Here is a 24,949-nt window from a genome sequence, read left to right on the forward strand (position 1 = left end):
CACAATCGGGGATGATCTCTGGATCCCTGAAATACTCCAGGCAGATGGGGCAAGTGTCTGCCTCGCAGAGGTCCCGAATGGATGGGACCCCCAGCTGCAGCCATGGGGTGGGTGGGGGGTTGTTAAATTTCACTCTCTCTTGCCCATTCAAGAACTGGGGCGGGTTTTTTTCCTTTCCAGGAAATTGAAGCCGGTGACTCGTGGTCTCTGCTGCCCCCTGCAGGTGTGAAGGTAGCTGGACTTCAGAGCCTCTTTCATGTGGATTTTTAAAACTTTAAGAATGGTAGAGGAAAGATGGGAAAAGGTCGCTTCTGAAGTCATATAACATAGGATGAATGCTGGCATATTTTAAATCTGCTGTACAGCTCTTAGCTTTCCCCCACTGATCCCATCTACCACCTGCCCATGTGGAAGAGAACTTTTATTGAAAAAACTTTTGTCATTCCTTCTGAAAATTGAAGAGTTTCTCAACAGGCAGTATTTTATGATCTATTTCTTTTTTACTTGTTTACCAGTACAGCATTATTGCACACTTCAGTGGTTCATAGGCATTCCTAATAAATATGTGAAAATATTTTTAGGTGCTAGGCGAAAACACTCCTCTTCAACCAGGCCTTTGGCTGATTAATACTCTACAGCATTTTAATGTGGGGTTTTTTTTTGGGGGGGGGGCTATCCTGGATATAAACATGGTGTAGCAAGAGAGGTCAGCTCACTTCCCAAAAGGACACCTTTCCCCTTTCTTATTCTATGGAACCATTCCAATATAGCTTTGAGAAATGCTCAGGTTATGGGTGGCAGAGAGCCCCAAGCTTAAGCCTTCTAGGACTTGGGGGATTTGATTTCGTTTTTAATGGGAATGCTGAGATCCAGAAATGGACCCAGGTGCAAAATACGAGCTTATGAAGGAAAGCCCCTGAAATCTGCCCCTCACTCAAACTGGATTGACTCCTCTTGCAGACATTCAGGGTCGACATAGGAAGGTCTGAAGAGAAGCTACAACACAGAGAAGAGCTTTGCTGGGAGGGCTTTCAAGCACATCTCTGAAGGGACCCTTGTTAAGATTTCACATTTTGAGTGCGGAGTGTGTTGGACTTGGGATGACAAGGCCCAGGTTCAAATCCCTTTTGACCATAAACTTTAATGTGTCTCCTTTTTCTAAGTCTCTCAGATCAGCCTCTTCTACCTCACAGGGTTCCTCTGAGAATAAAACAGGATATCACCCTCCTAAAAACCCCTGGAGGAAGTGTCATGGGGACTGGATATTATACTGTTGAGTTCCAAACACCACAGGAGCAACAAGAATCAACAATCTTTAGTAGAATCAAACATGTTAGCACAGGAAACATATACCCAAATTCTTTCAGGCCTGTTATACAAAAGGATAAGAGGAGGGGATCTCTAAAAATGATACCAGGGCATAATTTTATTCATAAAAGATGGTATTGTCTCTAGAAATCTTAAGTTGGCAGATGAAGAGAGAACTATATTGAAATAGGAACGTGGGGGGGGGGGTTTGCTGTTGTTTCCTAAATCATTTTCTTGCTTCTTTCCTCCTTTTGCACCTCCGGCACCGACAGAAGTAGCTGATTCCCAAGGGAGAGAGGCAAGTTTGGGGACTGACAGGGGACCCAATCCATCAGTGTCATTTAAAAAGCTGGCCCAGGAAGAGAGACTGACTGACATAAGGGATGGCCAATCACAGTTAGGCAAATGTGGTTTCTCAAGTGCCTGTCACCTCAGTCCTGAAGAGGAGACTGGATGTGTAATGATGGCCATGAATATATGCTTGTCTGTCTGCACTCTCAGTCAATAGAGTCTCAGGTTCACTTTCTCGCTCACATAAAAGAAGGGCTGGAGGGTCTCTCCCGATAAGGATTCTGCTGAGAATGAGTAGAGAAGGGCTGCTGTATCTGCATCATAAAAGGACACCCGTCCCCCTTCACAGTTCAGGGCCACTCGGATCCTCTTGGGCTCCCCACCCAGAATCGAAACAGGACGCCCATTGCGGGTGGAGACCCTGTATTGATCACCCCACTTCCCTATGCGCCAGATCCCTTCCTTAGGACCAGCGATGAACTTGCCTTTCCTCTTCACAGACTCTCTGGCCACCCCCACGGCCCACTCCCCCTCGCTCCCCACAGTAACCTCCCAGAAATGTCTGCCTGCTGTGAAATCCTCACATCCCAGCACATAGTCATATGTGTCAAACCTCTCAGGGTTGTCTGGCAGGTCTTGACGCACTTTCCCCCAATTCATACTCTTCTGATCCTCAGACAGGATGAGGCGGGGATGTGCTGTGTCTGGATCCAAAGTTACATTTTCTGTGGGGGCAGATAAGGAAAGAGAAGAGAAACAACATTAACGAGGAAGCTGACTCTTTTTTAGTCACATGACAGAAACAGCATCCCCTCTGAAATGAACAGGGACTCCATGGCTCTGCATTTGAAAGAGGGATGTCCGTCAAGTTCTTAACAATGGTTCTTGAAACATTTGCATTTCTTTCAAGAGTTCAAAGTACTTAACACACATTATCTACATAGAACCAATGCAACAACCTTGTAAGTTAAGTCGATCTTAGTATGCCCATTTTTCAGATGGGAGGACTGAGGCTGAGACTGAGAGACAGTGGCTTGTCTAAGGCCAGCCCCACCCCATACAGTTCATGGCAGAAGGGAGTCCAAGCAGGGACTCCCTAATTCACATCTTACCGTATAGACACACCTAGTTTTTTTGGGGGGAAATAAAGAAAAAAAATTTATTTCCCCCCCAGGTGCGCTGCACTAATCCCGAAGCTTGGGGCGTGCGGAGGTCAGCACGCCCCAAGCTTCTGGGTGCCGGCAAGGTCTCCGCTAGCCGTGGGAGAGCCAGGCGCCTCTCCCAGGGCTAGCAGACACCTGCGCTAATCCTGAAGCTTGGGGCGTGCTGAGCTCAGCGCGCCCCAAGCTTCTGGGTGCCGGCAAGCAGTCCGCTAGCCCTGGGAGAGCCGCGTGGCTTCCAGGTAGTTTATGAAAAGCAAGAAAGTGGTTGGGCTTCCCTGAAGTGTGGTGTAGTGGTTAAGAGCGGTAGTCACGTAATCTGGGAAACCGGGTTCGTGTCTCTGCTCCTCCACATGCAGCTGCTGGGTGACCTTGGGCCAGTCACACTTCTGTGAAGTCTCTCAGCCCCACTCACCTCACAGAGTGTTTGTTGTGGGGGAGGAAGGGAAAGGAGAATGTTAGCAGCTTTGAGACTCCTGAAGGGGAGTGAAAGGCGGGATATCAAATCCAAACTCTACCTTTTTGCAGCTGAAGTTCATATTCCACAGTGTCTGGAAGAGAAAAGAGAACATAGAATTAGCATCACACCATCATTCAGACAACAAACCTGGAATGAACAATATGAGCTCATGAGATTGTAGCCAGGTGTTGTGGACTACAAGTCCCATCATCCCTAACCACTGGCCACGTCAGCTGGAGATTATGGGAGTTGCCATTAAAACTATCTGAAACACACCATTACTGGCTATCCCTGCATAACCAGGGCAGGGGTGATGTCAAGGTTCAGGCCTGTGCAAATCTTGGGAGGAGGAGCAGGACCCCCAGAAGATCTCCCCATCAGCAACAAGGTCCAGACACCCCTGTTGCAGGACGGGTGGCCTCAGCCCCAGTCCCCTCTGCTCCTGGCTGGCTCCTGGACAGCCCCCTTCCCTCCTGCTCCCCTTACATCAATCTCAGGGCCAAAGGAACAGAGGAGATGCCCCAAAAGTGAGATATGAAAGCACCCAAAGTCTGGCTGAGAGATGTGCAGAGGTCAAGTACAACTTTTTACAGACACTCACCACTTGAGGGAGGCTTACATTCCTGGGGATTGTGCATAATCACCCCAGGTCACCCCTGTCATTTTCCTGGCACTGCTAATGACTTGGAGCCGTTCATGAACAATTTCAAATATCCAGCATAAAATATTTTCAACTCTTCTTTACTACCTCTGAATTTCTTCATAACACCCTTCAGGAAGGGATTTATATCTTTGAAGTCCCAGATCTTCCACTTCAGGGCAGGAGGAAAAGCCGCAGCAGGATCCTCTAAGTTCTCCTTCTCCTGAGACCTGGGAGGAGAAGAACAAAGTCAACCCTCCATCCTTCCAACGCAAGGAGCTTTCTGACAAGGCTCATCCTGATGATGAAGGCATCATGGATCTATCATGAAGAATTGAGAGCAGAGTTCTATGGCAAAAAGGAGCATCTGGATGACGTGTGGATCTAGAGACCACCTAACAAGTTGAAGGAAAACCAACACACACCTGCTTCCATAATACATGGCAGGAAATATATGAAGATGAGATTGAAGATAAAGAAGCTGATACATTCATATCCTTTTTTTGAAGAAAAGTGAACAATAATGGGTCCTTTTGCAGAGATTTTAGGACTACACCAATTTTAGTGAAGCATTCCAAATGATTAAAACTATTATTATTTTGTAGCCCAGTGGTTACATTTAAAGTTGTTGTTGTTTAGTCATTTAGTCGTGTCCGACTCTTCGTGACCCCATGGACCAGAGCACGCCAGGCACTCCTGTCTTCCACTGCCTCCCACAGTTTGGTCAAACTCATGCTGGTAGCTTCGAAAACACTGTCCAACCATCTTGTCCTCTGCCGTCCCCTTCTCCTTGTGCCCTCTATCTTTCCCAACATCAGGGTCTTTTCCAGGGAGTCTTCTCTTCTCATGAGGTGGCCAAAGTATTGGAGCCTCAGCTTCAGGATCTGTCCTTCCAGTGAGTACTCAGGGCTGATTTCCTTCAGAATGGATAGGTTTGATCTTCTTGCAGTCCATGGGACTCTCAAGAGTCTCCTCCAGCACCATAATTCAAAAGCAGAGAGAACTATTTTCTCAGCATGGAAGATTTTCAAAATATGAAGTTGTTTTGGGGACAAGGCTCTCAGCGCCTACTCTTCACGATGGCTGAGACAAAGGCAGTGGTGCCTCTGAACCTCAGGAGGGGAGTGTCCTCTGGGGCTCGGATACTGATCAGGGGTTTCCCACAGGCTTCTGGTTAAGCACTGTGAAAAGAGGATGGTGGATTAGATGGGCCACTGGCCGGATCCAGCAGGGCCCTTTCTCACCTTCTTATGTCTGAGGAAGAACCTGCAGAAGCCAGAAATACACTGGATATTTAAGGGTAAGTTATAGTGAAGCCCCTTTGGAATGTCTCCCTTTTCTGTATCTATTGCAGAGGAAATGAATCCATCAGGGAAAAGGGAGAAGTATGTAATGGAGGGGAAGGAGGAATGGCTTCCTTGCTATGATTCTTGATGAGACCAATAGCATCAGAATAAGGCAGGGGTTTTTCCATCACTTACCTCTGCAAGAAGCTTCCAATATCCTGGAGGGAAAGAAAGAAAGATGTCAGTGGATCCGTTTCTGCAGTCAGTTATAAATACTAAGCAGCTGAGTGGCAACTGCTGGGGATCACAGGTTTGGAGAGCACTACTGTTTTTTAGGCTTCTCAGAGACCTCTGGTTGGCCAATGAGAGAACATGATGCTAGAATGAAGGGGCCTAGCAGACTCCCTTCTGTGTCCCCAGGACTGACGCCTTTCACCCTTCACGTACTGCTTTCTTATCAGCAGCATTTTAATGGGGGGGGGGAGGACCAAGAAATGCCTGTAGTCTGAAGCATCACACTCCACCCTCTCGCATCAGGATGAGGCCTCACCTGCAGGAGTTCACTCGCTGGTTCCTGAAGCTTCTCCTCCATCTCCCGGATGAGGCTGTCAAGAGAGGAGAGTTCCCTGGAGAGTCTGGCCAGGTGCTCCTCCCTTTGGGCTGCAATCTCCTTCTCCACTTCTGCCATCTGGGCCAGAAGAAGCTTCTCTTGTTCTTCCAGAAACTGGTGCAGTCGCCTGAACTCAGCCACCATCTTTTCCCTCTCTGCACCTGTTTGTATCTGCACCATAAAAAACAGAAAAAGAAAAAGTACTTCGTTCGTTACGGAGGTCGGTTCTTAACCTGAAACTGTTCTTAACCTGAATCACCACTTTATCTAATGGGGCCTCCTGCTGCTGCCGCACCGCCAGAACACGATTTCTGTTCTCATCCTGAAGCAAAGTTCTTAACCCGAGGTACTATTTCTGGGTTAGCGGATGTAACGGCTATGTATGTAGCGTATGTAACCTGAAGCGTATGTAACCACTGTATAGCATTTTTCATCTTAAAGTAGTAAAAATGATACTTACAAGCAGGTATTGGCTTTCATTTTCTGCGTCTGCTTTAAATACTAGAAATTTCTCTCTCTCCTTCCTCACATTGTCTAGGCAGCTGCTGATCTGATCCTGAAAAGAAAACAAAGTCCAAGTTGGGCTGCATTACAGATTAACAGGGAAGCTGAATCCTATGTTTGCTCCCTGCCCCACATCCCTGGGTCTTTTGCAGAAGTTCCCCTTTTCATCCCAGTTGAGGCAGAAATGGGGCTGCCCTATATCAGAGCTGAGAAACATGGGGGTTTTGCTATTTGTCCCCCACACTGAACACACCTCCAACATCTCCCCTCTCCTTTTTATTAAATTAACCCTAGATTTTTATTTTTTCCTCCCAGGGGAGTTACTGCAGCCTGCATTCAGGGGGACACTGGTGCACTTTAATTCCGTAAAAAGAAAAAGAAATGTTTATTGTATAAAGTTGCAGAGGTTTATTTTATCAGGCTGCTCAAGATTCCTTTTGGGCTGCAGTGGAGAGAATACATTACAATTATTATTATTATTATTATTATTATTATTACAAGCCCCTTTTGTCTGCAGCTATTCCACCCCCAAGTAAGACCCACTGCCTTTTCCCACCTTGTACTCCTGGGACGCCTCCTCTAGAGGAACCACCTCGTGGCCCTTGTGCTCTTTGGATCTGTCACACACCACACAGATGGGGCTTTCGTCCTCCTTGCAGAAGAGCTTCAGGGGCTCCTGGTGCTTCTCACAGATCTTCCCCTTTCCTTCTGCCTCCTTTTTCCCGCCCAGATGACTGAATTTCTTGGCTATTTCCACAAAATTTGCCAGCTGCTGGTTTCGCCTGATGCTGTCTTGCTCCACCCTTTCCCTGCACTGAGGGCAGGAAGCCTCTCCCTCGGATTTCTCCCAGCACTGGATCAGGCAGGATCGGCAGAAGTTGTGCCCGCACTCCGGGATGATCACTGGATCCCTGAAATAATCCAGGCAAATGGAGCAAGTGGCTTCGTCGCGGAGATCTCGGACGGGACCCTCAAAAGCAGCCATGGCTGCTGCCTCGACAGGAAGAGGGAGCTGGTTTCGTTTTCTCTCCTTTCCGTCTGCAAATGGGCGTGCTTCTATCCAGGAAATTCAGCTGCGATCACTCAGGATCTCTGCTGCCTTGGGAGTTGGGTGGAGCTCCGAGCCGCTTTGATATGGTGGAAATATATAGTTTTATATATTTTATTTTAAATGTTTTATTTTAAATGGAATGCTCATTCTTGGTGGCTGCTCTTTTAAGGAACCGTTTCCCTGCGAGAGCTGGTGGAGTTTATTGTTGTTGTCGTTTAACTATCAGCATGTCAGCCTCAGACTACTTTGCAAGCTGATGAATGAATTGCCCCGCCTCCCCCCCCCCGCCTTGCTCCATTGACATCTTCTTTCTAGTTAGCAGCCCCCCACATACAGAGGAGGAACAGCCCAGCCCTCCATCCCGGTGCCAGTTTTCAGCGAGTCGTTCTGACAGAATCGTCGCGTCTGATGATGTGCAATAACCACCTCTGGACTCAGCTAAATGGTATCCAGATATTTGCCAGTCACACCACCTGACTCCCCCAATGACCCCAAATATTCCTCTGAAGTAAGGGAGGAAAATGGGGAAAGCCTTCCCATTGACTTTTTGCTTGCAAATCCTGTTTTAAGGGCATATTTGTGTATGAATAGGGTGAGACTGTGACCTGGATTCAGGAACTAAAGTATTAACCATCACAAAATAATGGCCTGGCTGCCCTTTCTGGTTTCCAACTTCAGGCTTCAAGGGGGGGGGGTGGGCTGATGTAATCTCAAACAAAATCCCTGTTTCCTCTCCATCCTCCCCTCTAAACTAATGAATCTTCCAGCAGTCCAGCTGAATTTTTAAGCTGCTCTTCAGGTCCAGCTTCCTCCATTTTCCCCCCATCCACTGATCCCATCTCCAGTCAGGGGCGCCGACTTATAAAAAATATTGGGGGGGCCCATACCGGGGTCCTGCCGCTGGTTCGCTCGGGTAGCCGGGAGAACGCAGTTCGAGGTGGCGGTGTTGGGGAGAGACCCTCGCTTAGGGCGCCACTAGACTTGGCGGCCGGCGGCCTATCTGGGGGGTTTTGGAGCGTATTTCGGCGGAGCGATTGGGGAGGAGGGGGCTTGTTGCCGGATTCTTCAGCTGGGCCGGAGATCCGCTGCTGGGGGGTCCCTGGGCCGAGTTGTGAGCACGGCCTGCTGAAGGGAGATCCAGCCGATTGCGCGACGGGGACGGCCGGGGCTCTCCGGCTAGGGCGCACGGCTGGCTGGCTGGCGAGGGAGCAGGTGGGGAGGAGGCGGGGGTCCTCACTCTCTTAGGAAACGCACCCGCGCGCCCGATTGCCACGAAGTCCGAAGGGTGCGTGTGTGGAATTAAAAAGCAAAAACGAGATACGGGCAGGGCAGGCAAAGAGTTTTCTGCAAGAGGATGGAGGGCAGGTTGAAGAGAAAATCACTCAGGATGAGACAGTCAAATCAGCCATGATAAAATGGGCTCCGGATATTGGGTATAACATCATGTTTGAGGACTGGGAAAGGTTATGGACCACCGGAATGAAATTCACGGCATGTAATGCCTTGAAGGAAAATATTATGAAAATGATTTATAGGTGGTACATGACCCCAGTCAAGCTTGCAAAAATATATCACCTGTCTGATAATAAATGTTGGAAATGTAAGGAGGCTGAAGGGACATTCTTTCACCTCTGGTGGACTTGTCCAAAAGTGAAGGCCTTCTGGGAAATGATCTATAATGAGTTAAAAAAGGTATTTAAGTATACCTTTCCCAAGAAACCAGAGGCCTTCCTCTTGGGCATTGTTGGCCAGAAAGTGTTAAAGAAGGATAGAACTTTCTTTATGTATGCAACTACAGCAGCAAGAATACTTATCGCAAAATATTGGAAGACACAAGATTTGCCCACACTGGAAGAGTGGCAGACGCAATTGATGGACTACATGGAACTGGCTGAAATGACTGGCAGAATCCGAGATTTGGGAGAAGAAACAACGGAAGAGGACTGGGAAAAATTTAAGGACTATTTACAAAAACAATATAAGTTGTATGAATGTTAAAAATTTACACGATTCGGAAACTATAGCTTCAGCAATTAGATTTGGGAAACAGGAAATTATATTTTAAGTAAGAAAAGGTCAAAATCTAAGGTAATACTATGTTTAATTTAAGATATAAGTAACTGATGAAAAGTATCTTAAATTTAGAGGTATAGTATTTGAAAAGTACAAAATAAGGTACGAAACAAGGTAATAATTTGCTGATATCTTTATTATAAAGAATGCAGGGTAAGGGAGATGCGAGGAAGTCCAGTTAGTTATATAAAAAATGTGTTGAATGGTTGGTTTTCTTTTCTTCTTTTTCTTTTTTTCTTTTTCTTGTTCTTTTACTTTTTTCTTCAGTGTATGTTTCTAACTTTGTATTTGAAACCTTAATAAAATATTTATAAAAAAAGAAGAAGAGAAAATCCTTTCGCTTTTCTGGGGCGCAGGGAAGTCTCAGAGCCGGAGGTTGGGGAAGGGACCCCCTTTGCTCTGCCCTCTTCTCCCGTCTTAGATTTGCATGGGGGTCCCCGCCCAAGCTTGCCTGGCCACCGGGCCACACAAGGGCCGCGCTCTACGCGGCACACCTTGCTAGCCGCGCAGCTGTCCTCCGTGGCTGCGCTGCCAATGACAAGCGGGTGACGTCGCGGGCGGGGAAGGCGTCACTTTCTTTCCCGATCCTGCATCCTCCCAGTCTTCCAGCCCTTTTTTGGGTTGGAAGCTCGTCTCGTTCGCCCTTCTCCTTTCTTCACCCTGCGCGCAATTTTCCTCCCTCGTCTCCATAGGCGCCGACTCCATGGGGCTTGAGGGGGCTTGAGCCCCCTCAAAAAAATTTTTGGGGGGGCTCAGCCCCCCCAATAATCTCGGGCGCCCTTGCTGCCGTCCCCCGCCTCCTCCCCACCTGCTCCCTCCCCAGCCAGCCAGCCAGCCGCGCGCCCTAGCTGGAGAGCCCCGGCCGTCCCCCGCGAGAACAGGGGAATCCCCGGGGGCGGGGGCTTCTGCCTCTAGCCCCAGGTTTCCCGCATATCAGCTGTTCCGGAGCTGATTAATAGGCAGCAGCACGCTCTCCCCTATTCGCTCACGAGGGGGCGGCGCCACTTCATTTGCATATTCATGAGCTTATTTGCATATTCATGAGCTTATTTACATTTCACGAGCTTTCCCGGCCCCCCCAATATTTTTTATAAGTCCGCGTCCCTGCTCGTCTCCCTCCCCATTTCTCCTTCCTTCCTTCCTGACTGACTGACGGGCTTGGGCTCGGGCTCGGGCTCAGGCTCAGGCTCCGGGTCGGGCTCGGGCTCAGGCTCGGGCTCCGGGTCGGGCTCAGGCTCAGGCTCGGGCTCGGGCAGCCACAGCGTCGGCGGTGTTGGCGATCGGCGGCGCGGGGGGATGGCCCTCCCGGGGGAGCCGGCGCTGCTCAATGGGGTTGCCAAGGAGACAGGCCGGCCGCCCCCCGCCGCGCCGGTGTCCGTTATCGAGCTGGTGCGCGCCGGGCGCCCTATAAAAGCCGCGGATGCGCCCACCGCCGCCCGAGATTATTGGGGGGGCTGAGCCCCCCCAAACGAATTTTTGAGGGGGCTCGGGCCCCCTCAAGCCCCATGGAGTCGGCGCCTATGTCTCCAGTATGTCCATCCTCTCAGAAAAATTAACATTAACCATGGAACCTTTTATATTTATTTTTTATTTTTTGGTGTGTGGGAAGAGTTCTCACTCTTTTCACTTGTGATACTTTTTATCTTTATATACTGCTGAATTATTCTTGTTTGGTGGTTGACACATTCCTCATAAAATTCTTTACAAATCACACTTTAAAAAAAATTTCAGTGTTGATGTGCTAAACATTTTTCTCTGACGTTTCATTTGATCCATGCTGAACTGAGGGTCCCCTTCTTAATTTGGGTCTATGTTCAAGTGTAAAAATGAAGGCAAAACAATTGAGGCTATTGCAAATCCACCCAAATCTGTTTTCAGTTTCATAATCTGGATCCTTGTGGATTATGATACCTGCTGTCTGTGTGTTGACATTTTGCAGAAGGGTCTGTCACTGAATAAAAGGCTGAGGGGACAGTTCTGAAAACTTTTTGGGGTGGATGTTCTGGGAGGAAACCAAAAAGTAGCATGAGCAGCAGTTTATCCCAATGTACACACTAACCACAAGGCCAAATGGGCATCACAAATTGGGAGAGGCATTGTGAAGGATATAAATAATAAATATTATTTTTATTACGTATATCCTGAGCTATCTGGATGTTTGACCAGATGTTAGACCAGGGCTTCAACTGGATGTTTGACCAGATTGACCAGGGCTTCAACAGAAGTGCCAGTCATATCATCCGGAAAATCCTCCAGAGCCACTTGGATCCATCAACATCTGAGGGTGGACTATTCTCATGGGTGTCTCTCAACTCTGCAGAGGGGAAAAGGTGCTGGGAAAGCCTAATTTCAACAGGAATTTAGCATCCTGCTCAATAAAACCTCCTGGCGCAGAGGCAGTCTACCTCTGAATAAGCTGAAGATGTGGAGGTGATCAACAGGAACGGGCTTTTGGTCTCAAACCTTTCATCTTGCCAACTTTAAAAGGGTGTGTAAGCCAGTGGCCAAAGTCATATGATGTGCTGTGTGAAGAGGTCCTTTCTCTAGGCAATCACCAAAACCTGTGAGCTAATCCTTTTGGTCTGTATCCAGAAAATAAAGGGTACTCCTATATCTACTCAGAGTAAGGGGCATATCCATGGGAAGTGGGCACAGGGCTGAAGGCTTAATTTCCTCTTTGCTCCAGAGAGCTCAGAAGAGATAAGAAAGATGTGCTGCTTTAGCTCCAACAAATGTTGGAAGTGTAAAAAAAAAAGAAGACACATTTTTTCATATGGAAATGTAAAATAATTAAAAATTATTGGGAAATTATATACAATGAAATGAAAAGAATGTTTAAGATAACTTTTAGCAAAAGACCAGAAGCTTTCTTCTTAAGAATCTTAGGTCAAGATTTGCCAAAAGAGAAGCAGAAAGTTTGTATGTATGCCACAACTGCGGCTGGGATGTTGCTAGCCCAAAGATGGAAAAACAATAAAGTACAAACTAAAGAAGAATGGCAAGGAAAACTGATGGAATATGCTAAAATGGCAAAACTAACTGAAAGACTTTGAGACAAAGACAATAGAGTTTAAGAAAGATTGGGAACCAATTATGTCATACCTAAAGAAATAATGTAAACAATACAGTGGTACCTCAGGTTAAGAACTTAATTCATTCTGGAGGTCTTCTTAACCTGAAACTAATGGGGCCTCCTGCTGCTGCAGCACGATTTCTGTTCTCATCCTGAAGGTTCTTAACCCGAGGTACTATTTCTGGGTTAGCGGAGTCTGTAACCTGAAGCGTATGCAACCCAAGGTGTGCTGCTTTGGTTTCTTCCAATTTGAGAATTGCCGTTTGGGTGACTATGATAAAAATGTTGAATTAAAACGCCTCTCCCTATTTGTACACCACATCCGTTCGGCACAGGTTGCAATGCTTATGTTGAAAGGGGGGTGGGTGAACTATTGCAATTGGCATTCTTTTAGTTTCCCCCCTTCCATTTGCCCACAACTGACTGTATGTTTAAAAAGTAGGGTGTCAATAGGACAGTGTTTCCCAACCTTTTTTGGGCAAAGGCACACTTGTTTCATGAAAAAAATCTCGAGGCACACCACCATGCCAGATGGGGAAAGGTCACTTTTTACTTATGTAAAAAAAAAAAAAAAAATAGTAACAGCATAGAAGGTAATGCTTAGGCTAGCATCCCTCTTCCAAATATGCTAGGTTTTTATTTGCAGGGACTGTTCTACATGGGAAGGGGAAAGGAAAGTTAATAGAAGGAAAGGCGGGTGGGAGAGAAAGAGAAAGAAAGAGGGAAGGAAGGAAGGGGGGAAGAGAAGTGGAAAGGAGGGAGACCGAGCCGGGGGGGAAGCGTCTGGAGAGTTGCTCTGAAGTTTGGGGGGCCGCGGGGGTGGGCGCGCGTCCCAGGAGGCGGAGGCCAGCCCGGGCCGGGAGCCGCGCCGCAGCCCGGGGGCGGAAGGCGGACCGCGGCTCCTAGGATGTGGAAAGGGGACGGCGGCGCAGGGGGAGGAGACCCGCACGGCTAGGGCAGCGCGCAGGGGGAGGGGAGCGGGCCGGAGGCAGGCGAGGGGGGCCGCGATCCCGCGCGCCGCGAACATGGCCTCCTTCCCCGCGGGCCCCGCCGAGCCCCCCGGCCAGGGAGAGCGGCGCTCCCCCGCCGCCGGAGGAGAGCAGAGGCAGGAGGAGGAGGACGAAGGCGCTGCCGAGGAGGCGCGCCAACTTTTGCGCCCGCCCCGTCGCCGCAGGCTCCTCCCAGCCGAGAGCCAGAGGACGGCGGCGGAGCAGGAGGAGGAGGATCAGGTTTGGCGACGGCTGCTGCGTCCTCTCCAAGCGCGGGGCTGGCCTCCGCCGCGCCCGATCCTCCGTGCTCGCCGCGCTTCTCGGCGGAGCAGGTCTCATGCGTGTGCGAGGCGCTGCTGCAGGCGGGCGACCCCGGCCAGCTGGGCCGCTTCCTGGGCTCGCTGCCGCCCGATGCCGAGGCGCCGTGCCTGGAGGCGCAGGCGGGCAAGAGCCTGGCCAAGGTGCGCGCACTGCTGGCCTTCCAATGCGGCGACTTCGCCAAGCTCTACCGCCTGGTGCAGAGCCGGCGATGGGATGTGGGAGGGAGCTCGCTCGCCGCCCCGCGTGTGCCTATGTGGGGCACGTTACAGCCCCGTGACGTCAGCGCCACGCAGGCAGCCAGGCAGGCAGACGGCGAGAGCCCCGCGCTGGGCGGCCTCTCCTCGCTGCCGCCGCCCCGCCTCTTGCCGCCCGACTCGCCCGCCTCCCTCCCACGGCACACCAGGCAACGTCTCGCGGCACACTAGTGTGCCGCGGAACACCGGTTGGGAAACACTGCAATAGGATACCTGCTCTCTCACTGACCTGGCAGATATGGCTGAGACACACTTCTCTCCTGGTGGTGGGATTCCCTCAAGCAAGGTATGGGCAGACTTCAGACTTGGGGAATTTGCTTCAATTTTTAATCGGAATGCTGAGATCCAGAAATGGACCCAGGTGCAAAATATGAGCTTATGCAGGGAAGCCCCTGAAATCAGCCACTCACTCAAACTGGATTGACTCCTCCTGCAGACATTCAGGGTCGACACAGGAAGGTCTGAAGAGGAGCTAGAACATAGAGAGGAGCTTTGCAGGGAGGGCTTTCAAGCGCATCTCTGAAGGGACCTGTAATAACTGTAGGGGTTACTCGTGCGCAGGTTGGTGCCACTCCTGGCTAGTTTGCCTTGTTAAACCTTTTCTGTCTGGACAGCCCTACACTTCGTGGCTGTTCAGTCGCTAGCAGAATCCGTCAGTGGGCGTTTCTTAAACCTTTTCCAGCATAAAAGTTGTTTGACTCCAAGTCTCTTCCTACTCTCCCTGCGCGGAAGTCTTCTGGGCAGGGAGGGCGTGGGTAGCGGAGGACCCGTGCTCTCCTCGCTGATCTCCGGCGAGGAGTCCTGGAGCCCCCTCGCCGATTCTCCCATCTGCCCCCCTTTATCCCTGGTGTTACGCAGATTTCCTTCCCCAGCTGGTGAGCCGCCTCTCCCCCTGCTGGGCCCTTCTCCAGCATCGCTTGAGAGCCTCACCTCCAGCTCTGGCTCCAATGTCAGTTCCCTGACAGGACCCTTGTTAAGATTTCAAATTCTGAGTGCACAGTGTGTTGGACTTGGGATGACAAGGCCCAGGTTCAAATGCCTTTTGACCATGAACTTGAATGTGTCTCCTTTTTCTAAGTCTCTCAGCTCAGCCTCTTCTACCTCACAGGGTTCCTCTGAGGATAAAACAGGAGATCACCCTCCTAAAATCCCTGGAGGAAGTGTCATGGGGAATGGATATTATACTGTTGAGTTTGAAACACCACAGGAGCAACAAGTACAATCATTAATAGAATCAAACATGTTAGCACAGGAAACATATCCCCAAATTCTTTCAGGCCCATTATACAAAAATATAAGAAAAGATCATCTCTAAAAATACAAATAAGTATCTGACTATTCATTACAAACCACCTTGGAGAAAATAATTGTATACATGGGAATTTACCACCTGCTCCTGAAATCCTCTAGATTGTCACTGTTCTCTCCTCAGAACTTCTGACAGAGGGTCTTCACCATCAGAGGGGATTTCGTTACATCAAGGCCGAAAACCTGCGTGGGGCGTTACGTTTCTGGGGTCAGCATGCAAAGGCGGTATTGCATAAGTCAGGAAGACCCCGGAAAATGCCCCCCAAGCAACCATCCCTACTTGTTCGAAGCAACAAATCTTGAGAGTTTTATGTAACCTTTCTTGCTGGAAAGCAAGGTGGACTTAGAAACTCTTTCCACCACTGCCAAAGCCCCCGCCGCCACCACCCATTGCTTTCTGGGCTCTGGAGAGATCTCTCACAGTCCCTTCCAACAATATTTCCTAGTCTCTCACCCTCTTTCCATTTATTAATTTGTGTTTTGACGAAGGGCTCCAGGCTGCGATCATACAAGTAAGTTGTGTGTGAGTTTTGGGCCGACTGTACTCAACTAAAAAAACTGGTTTCTGATTTTGTTGAATTGCCATATAAGCTTCCCTGAGTAGCAGCAAAAAAAAAGGAATTTTGGAACTTCCATCTCCATGACAGTGGAGGCTTGGGGGGAGGAAAAGGAATCTGAGGTTTTAAGTGATGCACATGCAGAACTCTGATTTTATTCAGAAAAGATGATGGTATTGTCTATAGAAATCTTAACTCAGACTTGGGGGTTGGAGAGAGAACTACTTCGAAACAGGAATGTGTGTGCAGTTGCTGTTGTTTCCTAAATTATTTTCTTGCCTCTTTCCCCCTTTGCACCTACTGCACTGAGAGAAATAGCCCATTCCCAAGTGAGAGAGAACAGGCAAGTTTGCGGACTGACAGGGGACCCAATCAATCAGTGTCATTTACAAAGCTGGCCTGAGAAAGGAGAGTTGCATCATGATTGACACAAGGGATAGCCAATCACAGTTCTGCAAATACGGTTTCTCCTTGTTCCTGTCAGCTCCAATCAGAAGAGGCGACTGAATATGTCGTGATGGCAATAAATATACGCTTGTCTGTCTGCACTCTCAGTCAAGAGAGTCTCAGGTTTCCTTTCTCACTCACATAAAACCAGGGCAGGATGGTCTCTCTTGAGAAGGAGGCTGCCGGGAATGAGTAGAGAAGGGTTGCTGTATCTGCATCGTAAAAGGACACCCGTCCCCCTTCACAGTTCAGAGTCACTCGGATCCTCTTGGGCTCCTCACTTGGAACAGGGTCCTCGTGGGGGGAGAATAACTCACCAAGCCACTTTCCCAAACCCCAGATCCCGTCCCTAGGAAAAAAAGAGAGAAAACCCTTCCTCTTCACAGACTTTCTGGCAACCCCCACCTCCCATCTCTCCTCTCTTCCCACAATGACCTCCCAGAAATGTCTGCCTGACGTGAAACCCTCACATCCCAGCACATAGTCATATGTGTCAAATCTCTCAGGGTTGTCTGGCAGGTCTTGACGCACTTCTCCCCGTCTCACACTCTTTCGATCCTCAGACAGGATGAGGAGGGGATGTGCTGTGTCTGGATCCAAAGTTATGTTTTCTGTGAGGGCAGAGGAGGAAAGAGAAGAAAAACGACCTCAACTGGAAAGCTGACTTTTCTTTAGCCACATGACAGAAGTAGCATCCCCCATGAAATGAACAGCGACTCCATGACTCTACATTTGAGACAGGGATGTTCATCAAGTTCTTAATAATGATTCCTGAAACATCTGCAGTTCTTTCAAGGGTTCAAAGTACTTAACACACATTATCCACATAGGACCCTTGCAACGTCCCTGTAAGTTAAGTCAATTTTGGTACAGTGGTATCTCTGGTTACGTCCACTTCATGTTACGTTCTTTCAGGTTACGTCCTGTGGCGACCCGGAAGTACCAGAAAGGGTTACTTCCAGGTTTCGCCTATCGCGCATGCGCAAATGCGCAAAATGACATGCGCAGTCACGCCGCTACGGGTTGTGACCTTTTCATGTTGTAAACGGGCCTCTGAAACGGATCCCGCTCGCAACCAGAGGTAACACTGTATGCCCATTTTTCAGATGGGAGGACTAAGGCTGAGAGACAGTGGCTTCTCTAAGGCCACCCCCCCTACAGTTCATGGCAGAAGGGAGTCCAAGCAGGGACTCCCTAATTCACACCTTAATCTTTTACCTCACATCACATGCCAGACCATGCTTGACAGGACAGGTAAAACTGGCAGGAGGTGCTCTTGCTCTCCCTGAAACCACCATTCAATTTTCAGTTACATATTTAATGTAATGTTATAGCCCATCCTTCCACATAGTTCCACATAAAAAGAACAACAATACATAAAAAGGTATTTGCATTCTCTGATTCATATTCCCTGTCTAAAATTCTTGACAGGAGCCGTCAAGCAAGAACAAACTTCGTTGATATGAAAGGCTTTCTTTTCCTATGAATTGTGTTAATGCATTTATTGTTGCAAGCCCAAGATAAAAGGCGAGAAATGTTTAATTTTTTATTTTTAAAAAGATATATATAACTTTATTATAGCCAAACCCAGTAAAACCTAGGAAGCACCATTCCCACCTGTCACCTTCAACGCAAAGACCCCATCCTGGCTCCCCAGACCTGATTGGCTATATGACTCGTCTTTTTCTTCACTGTTCCTCACATTTATGGAAAAGGGGGGGCAGTGGAAGCATCATGAGAAACCCATTTAAAAATTAGTCAGGCTGGTGGACATTAGGAATAAGATCTGCTCTGCAGTCCTCCCCCCGCCCCGCTCCTGCCATGTTATGGAAAGTTTGTCAGGCAATTTCTTTTTAAAGACACGCATTTATATATCAGCCTTTGGAAATTAAATGTGATACTGGATGTTGCCAGTGCGTTTTTTTGTTAAATGTAATTGGTTTTTCTAGTTTATTGTTGTATTGATTGGCCGTTATGCATTTTACTCACTGCTGTTGTTTGAAAGAATCACAGAATATAATTTTAAAGATAAGTAAGTTTATCTTTATGCTGCCACCTGCTGCCCCTTTTCCAGCTCTTATGATTCCCTTTTTGTGGTGTCCAGGATCAGGCCAGACTGGACTTCTGTCTTCCCATTGAGCCTTTCCCCCTGGTCTGTGGTGCAATTCTGCCCTGCTCTTTTAAGTTACACAGGTTTCTCTAGTCCGCCATCGTGTTTAAGCAGAGTCATGTCTCCCCTCCAACACAAAAACTGAGGGAAGACCCCCATCTTGCAGGGAAGCCGGACCTCTGGAGTTCACACTCAGGCAGCCCCCACCTATCTCCACTGACACCAGAACCCATTCACCTTCTAGCCCCCAAAAGTAGTGGCAGTCATTTTCTGAGCTATTTGTGTTCATGCATTTCCCACTCTTACACCTTACTCTCACATAAAAGGTGTGGGGATCCTGTATGGCTCAAAGGGATATTTCCCCCTCATGTGCCGGGAGCCTTTGGCTTCACACCACCCCTGTGTCTTATTGAGATTCGGCACAGAAAAGCCAGCCATCCTGGGCTGGGGGCTTCCTAAGAGTCTGCAGGATCAGGCCAAGAGCCCATCTAGCCCAGCACGCTGCTCTCACGGAACAGATGCCTCTGGGAAATAAGGCATGGATGGAAGAGCTGCAGTGGCCTGGTCTGTTGAGAAGCGGATGCCCCTCTCTAGAAGTTCTGGCTCTGTTTGATCTTGAAATGGCTGAGGAAACAGCACGGTATAAATAAATTATTACCGTATTTTTCGCCCTATAGGACGCACCTTTTCCCCTCCAAAAATGAAGGGGAAATGTGTGTGCGTCCTATGGGGTGAATGCAGGCTTTCGCTGAAGCCTGGAGAGCAAGAGGGGTTGGTGCGCACCGACCCCTCTCGCTTTCCAGGCTTCAGGAAGCTCTGCGCAACCCTCGGGAGACCGGCAACACTTCGCGCCCGCCTCCCGATGGCTGCGCAGAGCTGCCTGCATTCCGAAGCCTGGGGAGACCAGCGCGACTTACCGCTGGCATCCCTAGGCTTGCGGATAGCAGGCTGTTCTCGGGGCTGGGATTGGGGGAAGCTCGGGCTCCCCCCGCGGCAGCCCCACGCTGGGGGGGAAATAATTTTTTTCCCTTTATTCCCCCCCCAAAAAAAACCTAGGTGCGTCCTATGGGGTGGTGTGTCCTATGGGGCGAAAAATACGGTATTATTATTATTAAATGTACCTTTTTGAAGCTGAAGTCCATATTCCACAGTGTCTGGAAGAGGAAAGGGAACAGAGATTTAGCTTCACACTATCATTTAGATCACAAACCTGGAATGAACAATATGAGCTCATGAGCTTGTAGCCAGGTGTTGTGGACTACAAGTCCCATCATCCCTAACCACAGGCCACGCCAGCTGGAGATTATGGGAGTTGCAGTTAAAACTATCTGAAACTCATCCTACTGGCTATCCTGCGTAAGGTCATGTCAAGGTTCAGGCCTGCCCAAATCTTGGGAGGAGGAGCAGGACCCCCAGAAGATCTCCCCATCAGCAACAAGATCCAGACATGCCTGTTCCAGGATGGGAGGCCTCAACCCCAGTCCCCTCTGCTCCTGGCTGGCTCCTGGACAGCCCCCCTCCTTCCCTCCTTCTGCCTCCCTTACATCAATCTCAGGGCCAAAGAAACAGGAGAGATGCCCAAAAATCTGTAGGTGAGGCTACTTGAGAAATGGGTGAGATACGTGAAAGCACCCGAAGCCTGGCTGAGAGATGTACAGAGGTCAAGAACAACTTTTTACAGACAATTCACAACTTAATGGAGGCTCACATTCCTGGAGATTGTGCATAAAGGCAAATTGTGCAAAGTCAGAACGATACCTGGAATCATCCCTTGCCACGAGATTTCGCAGGAACCTTTCAGAGCCCAGTAAGGTGATTTGCACGGTGGCCAAACCCTTCATGGCAAGAACTTTCAAGCCCTTTACCTTGCTGACTGGAATCTGGGAGGCTCCCCCAAGATCTCGCAGGAGCTTCCAGAGCCCAGGCAGAAGGGCTTATCCCCCTCTTTCAATTTCATAAGAAAAATCAGTTGTGAGTCATCTGCATAGGAAAGTGTGACTTCTAGATATTGAAAGAGAATAAATAAGCGTTCCACTTTCCTGGCACTGCTAATGACATGGAGCCTTTCATGAACCATTTTAAATGTCCAGTATAAAATATTTTCAGCCCTTCTTTACTACCTCTGAATTTTTCCATGACTCCCTCCAGGAAGGGATTAATATCACAGAAGTCCCAAATCTTCCACTTCAGGGCAGGAGGAAAAGGCACAGGAGGATCCTCTAAGTTCCCCTTTTCCTGAGACCTGGGAGGAGAAGAACAAAGTCAACCCTCCTTCCTTCCAATGCAAGGAGCTTTCTGACAAGGCAGGCGTCTCATCCTGATGATAAAGGCATGATAGATATATATCCTGAAGACTAGGGAGCAGGATTTTCCTATGGCAAAAGGGAACATCTAGATAATGTGTGGATCTACAGAGCATCTAGGAAGGTGAAGGAAAACTGCTACACACACCTGCTTCCATAATATACTGAAGGAAATATATGAAGATCAGATTGAAGGTAAAGAAGCTGATATATGCAAATTAATATTTAGAGGAAAAATTAAGAATACAAGGTCCTTAGAGATTTAGAACTACATCAGTTTTAGTGAAGCATTTCAAATGATTAAAATTATTAATATTTTGTAGCCCAGTGCTTACATTTAAGTAGAGAGGAATATCTGAAATTAAATCTGTCTGTTCTAAACATGGAAGATTTAAAAAAAATTGAAGTTATTTGGGGAACAAGGCTCTCAGCGGCTACTATTCATGATGCCAAAGGCAGTGGTGCCTCTGAACCACAGAAGGGGAGTGTCCTCTGGGGCTCGGATCCTGATCACAGGTTTCCCACAGGCTTCTGGTTAAGCACTGTGAAAAGAGGATGGTGGACTAGATGGGCCACTGGCCTGATCCAGCAGGGCCCTTTCTCACATTCTTATGTCTGAGGAAGAACCTGCAGAAGCCAGAAAGACACTGGAAATTTAAGGGTAAGTTATAGTGAAGATGTTTACAAGCCCCTTTGGGGTGTTTCCCCTTTTTGTATCAATTGCAGAGGAAATGAATCCATCACAGAGAACGACCTTCAGAAATATGCAATGGGAATAGCTTCCTGTCTGTGATTGTAGATGGGACCAATAGCTACAAATGACTAAGAAAACATGTCCCTGTTTTGGTTTGCGATCTTGTTAAATGGATGGTGGAGTCCTAAATTATCTCTGGAAGGAGAAACTGAAGAGTGAGTTTCCCACCTGTTAAACAGGAACTTTTGTAACAATATAATAAGGCAGGGGTTTTCCATCACTTACCTCTGCAAGAAGCTTCTGATATCCTGGAAGGAAAGAAAGAAAGAAAGATGTCAGTGGAGCAATTTCTGCGGTCAGTTATAAATAATAAGCAGTTGAGCGACAATTGCTGGGAATCACAGGTTGGGAGAGCACTACTGTTTTTTAGGCTTCCCAGTGACCTCTGGTTGACCAATGCAAGAACAGAATTCTAGAATGAAGGGGCCTGTGGTTTGATCTAGAAGGGCCCTTTTTGCAACCCCAGGACTCAAGCCTTTCACCCTTCATGTACCAATTGTTTTCTTTGCAGCAGCTTCTTTGCGGGGGGGGGGGGCATGTTATCCTGCCTATAGTCTGAAGCAGCACCCTCCACCCTCTCGCATCAGGATGAGGCCTCACCTGCAGGAGTTCACTCGCTGGTTCCTGAAGCTTCTCCTCCATCTCCCGGATGAGGCTGTCAAGAGAGGAGAGTTCCCTGGAGAGTCTGGCCAGGTGCTCCTCCCTTTGGGCTGCAATCTCCTTCTCCACTTCTGCCATCTGGGCCAGAAGAAGTTTCTCCTGTTCTTCCAGAAACTGGTGCAGTCGCCTGAACTCAGCCACCATCTTTTCCCTCTCTGCACCTGTTTGTTTCTGCAGCAAGGAGATTGAAAGAAGAGAACAGTGGGCCAAGATCAGGCATCTAGTCTGCTCTTGCAGGATGAAGAGGCCAGTTATCCGAATTCCCTTAGAAGGCCAATTCTGACAGATTCAGCAGAGAAAGAACTCCGTAAAAACTTACAAGTCCACCACCTCCTTCAAATGGTCTTTCATGCTCTGTGGAGAATCAGGCTGTTCAAAAAGAAACCACTTTCTGTATTCCATATTCTCCCCCCCCCCCCCAGATATTGATTCTAGACTATAGCACTTTTTCACCTTAAAGTAGCAATGATACTTACAAGCAGGTCTTGGCTTTCCTTTTCTGTGTCTGCTTTAAATACTAGAATTTTCTCTCTCTCCTTCCTCACATTGTCTAGGCAGCTTCTGATCTGATCCTGAAAAGAAAACAAAGTCCAAGTTGGGCTGTGCTACACATTAAAACAACAACATTAACACAACTCCCTGCCCCACATCCTTGGGTCTTTTGCAGAGGTTCCCCTTTTTCATACCAGATGAGGAAGAAATGGGGCTGCCCTATATCAAGAGCTGAGAAACATGGGGGTTTTGCTATTTGTCCCTCACACTGACCACACCTCCAACATGTCCCCCCTCCTCTTTACTAAATTAATCCTAGATGTTGTAATCTTTCGTCCCAGGGGAGTTACTGCAGCCTGCATTCAGGGGGTCACTGGGGGCACTTTAATCCCTCAAAAATAAAAATAAATGTTTATTGTATTAATTTTTAGAAGTTTAGTTGTATCAGGAGAATACCTTTTGGGCTGCAAGTTGAGAGAATACATTACAATATGATCATTATCATCATTATCATTATTGGAAGCCCCTCTTGTCTGCAGCTCTTCCACCCCCAAGAAAGACCCACTGCCTTTTCCCACCTTGTACTCCTGGGACGCCTCCTCTAGAGGAATCACCTCGTGGCTTTTGTGCTCCTTGGATACATTACACACCACACAGATGGGGATGTCGTCCTCCTTGCAGAACAGCTTCAGGGGCTCCTGGTGCTTCTCACAGACCATTCCCTTTCCTTCTCCTTCCTCTTTCCCCCCCAGATGGCTGAATTTCTTAGTTATTTCTACAAAATTTGCCAGCTGCTGGTTTTTCCTGATGCTGCTTTGCTCAACATTTTCCCTGCACTGAGGGCAGGAAGCCTCTCCCTCGGATTTCTCCCAACACTGGATCAGGCAGGATCGACAGAAGTTGTGCCCGCATTCATGAATGATCACTGGATCCCTGAAATACTCCAGGCAAATGGAGCAAGTGGCTTCCTCGCGGAGATCCCGGACGGGACCCCGGGCGGCCGCCATGGCGGAGTCACCGGGAAGGGAGGGAGAGAGGGAGCTGGTTTCGTTTTCTCCCTTTTGCGTCTGCAAATGGGCGTGTTCCCTTTCCTGGAAATTCAGGTGCGATTACTCAGGATCTCTGCTGCGTTGGAGTTGGGTAGAGCCCCGAGCAGCTTTGGTATGGTGGAAATAAATTTATTTATTTAATTGAAATGGAGTGCTCATCCTTGGTGGCTGCTCGTTTATGGAACCATTTCCCTGTGGAAGCGGGAGGAGTTTGTTGTACAGTAGTTTTGTTGACTATCAGCACGTCAGCCTCAGACTACTTTGCAAGCTGATGAATGAACTGCCTCCCCCCTCCCCCGCCTCCCTCCATTCACACTCCTCTTTCGAGTTTGTAGCCCCCACATACAGAGGAGAAACAGCCCAGCCCTCCATCCTGGTGCCAGTTTTTAGTGAGTCGTTTTGACAAAATCGCCCGCGTCTGATAATATGCAATAACCTCTGGAACCAACTCTGCAAACGGCCTTTGCAAACAGCTCAGCTAAATGGTATCCAGATATTTGCTAATCACACCGCAGGGCAGCTATTAACAGCAGGTGCTTTCACTTAGCCCCATTTTCTCAATGAATGCAGCCCTTTGTCAGTGAAATATCACTTTGTTATAAGAATTTTAAGATCTCCAATATAGAATAAACACTCATGAATGCACATATATCTCAATATATGAACCATGAGCCATTCTGCTTCTCCCAATGACCTCAAATATTCCTCTGCAGTAAGGGAGTCAAATGGGGAAAGTCTTCCCATTATCTTTTTGCTGGCAAATCCTGTCTTAAGGGCATATTTGTGTATGGATAGGGTGAGCCTGTGACCTGGGTTCAGGAACTAAAGTATTTACTATCACAAAAGAATGGCCAAGCTGCCCAGGTAAAGCAATCAGTGACCATTAACAGGTATCCTGACAGAAGGATTTCTGCTGAAGACTGCCTCCTTCTGTGATGTATGTCTGATATTGGGAGGGGGGCTGGTCTTGGGCTACAGGGTGGGCAGTTTCAAAAGCCTATATAGGGGCTTGCACACCATCATTCTGGCTTCCCCTCCCTCCTAGCCTGTGGTGAGTGGGGACCCTGTTGCAACAGTTCCTTTAATAAAGATCAGGCTTACTAACCGCTTTGCTTCTCAATATACTCTGGTTGGCCTGTTTTCTCCTATCAATAGGGAGCATAAGGAGTGAGCTCCTGTTGCTTTGCCTCAGCTCCTGCCTACCTAGCAGTTCCAAAGCATGCTCGTGCAAGTAGATAAATAGATACTG

At 48.3% G+C, this 24,949-nt stretch overlaps 2 protein-coding genes across 6 annotated transcripts in view; both read right to left on the minus strand.

Annotated features, from left to right (window-relative positions):
• Positions 1 to 24,949, minus strand: part of LOC309524957 (E3 ubiquitin-protein ligase TRIM7-like) — an 80,483-nt gene that overhangs the window by 44,376 nt on the left and 11,158 nt on the right. Inside the window, exons 8-10 of one of the 5 annotated variants that reach the window (XR_014216037.1) lie at positions 16,417 to 16,435; positions 16,183 to 16,312; positions 1,412 to 1,565 (exon numbers count right to left, since the gene is read on the minus strand). The exons of 1 other annotated variant lie outside the window; for it this stretch is intronic. The gene's annotated coding sequence lies outside the window, so the exon portion shown is untranslated. Of the gene's footprint in view, positions 1 to 1,411; positions 1,566 to 15,230; positions 16,313 to 16,416; positions 16,436 to 24,949 lie in introns of those variants that run through there. 3 more of the 5 variants (XM_082210220.1, XR_014216035.1, XR_014216038.1) reach the window with 3 other exon arrangements.
• On the minus strand, positions 1,585 to 23,703 carry LOC309527524 (uncharacterized protein). Its single transcript, XM_082214350.1, has 14 exons — positions 23,230 to 23,703; positions 22,636 to 22,731; positions 22,100 to 22,330; positions 21,725 to 21,747; positions 20,563 to 20,684; positions 19,564 to 19,596; positions 16,443 to 16,943; positions 6,816 to 7,297; positions 6,216 to 6,311; positions 5,696 to 5,926; positions 5,341 to 5,363; positions 3,968 to 4,089; positions 3,278 to 3,310; positions 1,585 to 2,324 (listed from the first exon to the last, which is right to left on the minus strand). The coding sequence occupies exons 1-14, from the start codon at positions 23,656 to 23,658 to the stop codon at positions 1,810 to 1,812; spliced, it is 2,937 nt and encodes a 978-aa protein (XP_082070476.1). The 5' UTR covers positions 23,659 to 23,703; the 3' UTR covers positions 1,585 to 1,809.

This window comes from Podarcis vaucheri, assembly GCF_965113315.1.
Source record: "Podarcis vaucheri genome assembly, chromosome: 2".
Taxonomy (NCBI): Eukaryota; Metazoa; Chordata; class Lepidosauria; order Squamata; family Lacertidae; genus Podarcis; species Podarcis vaucheri.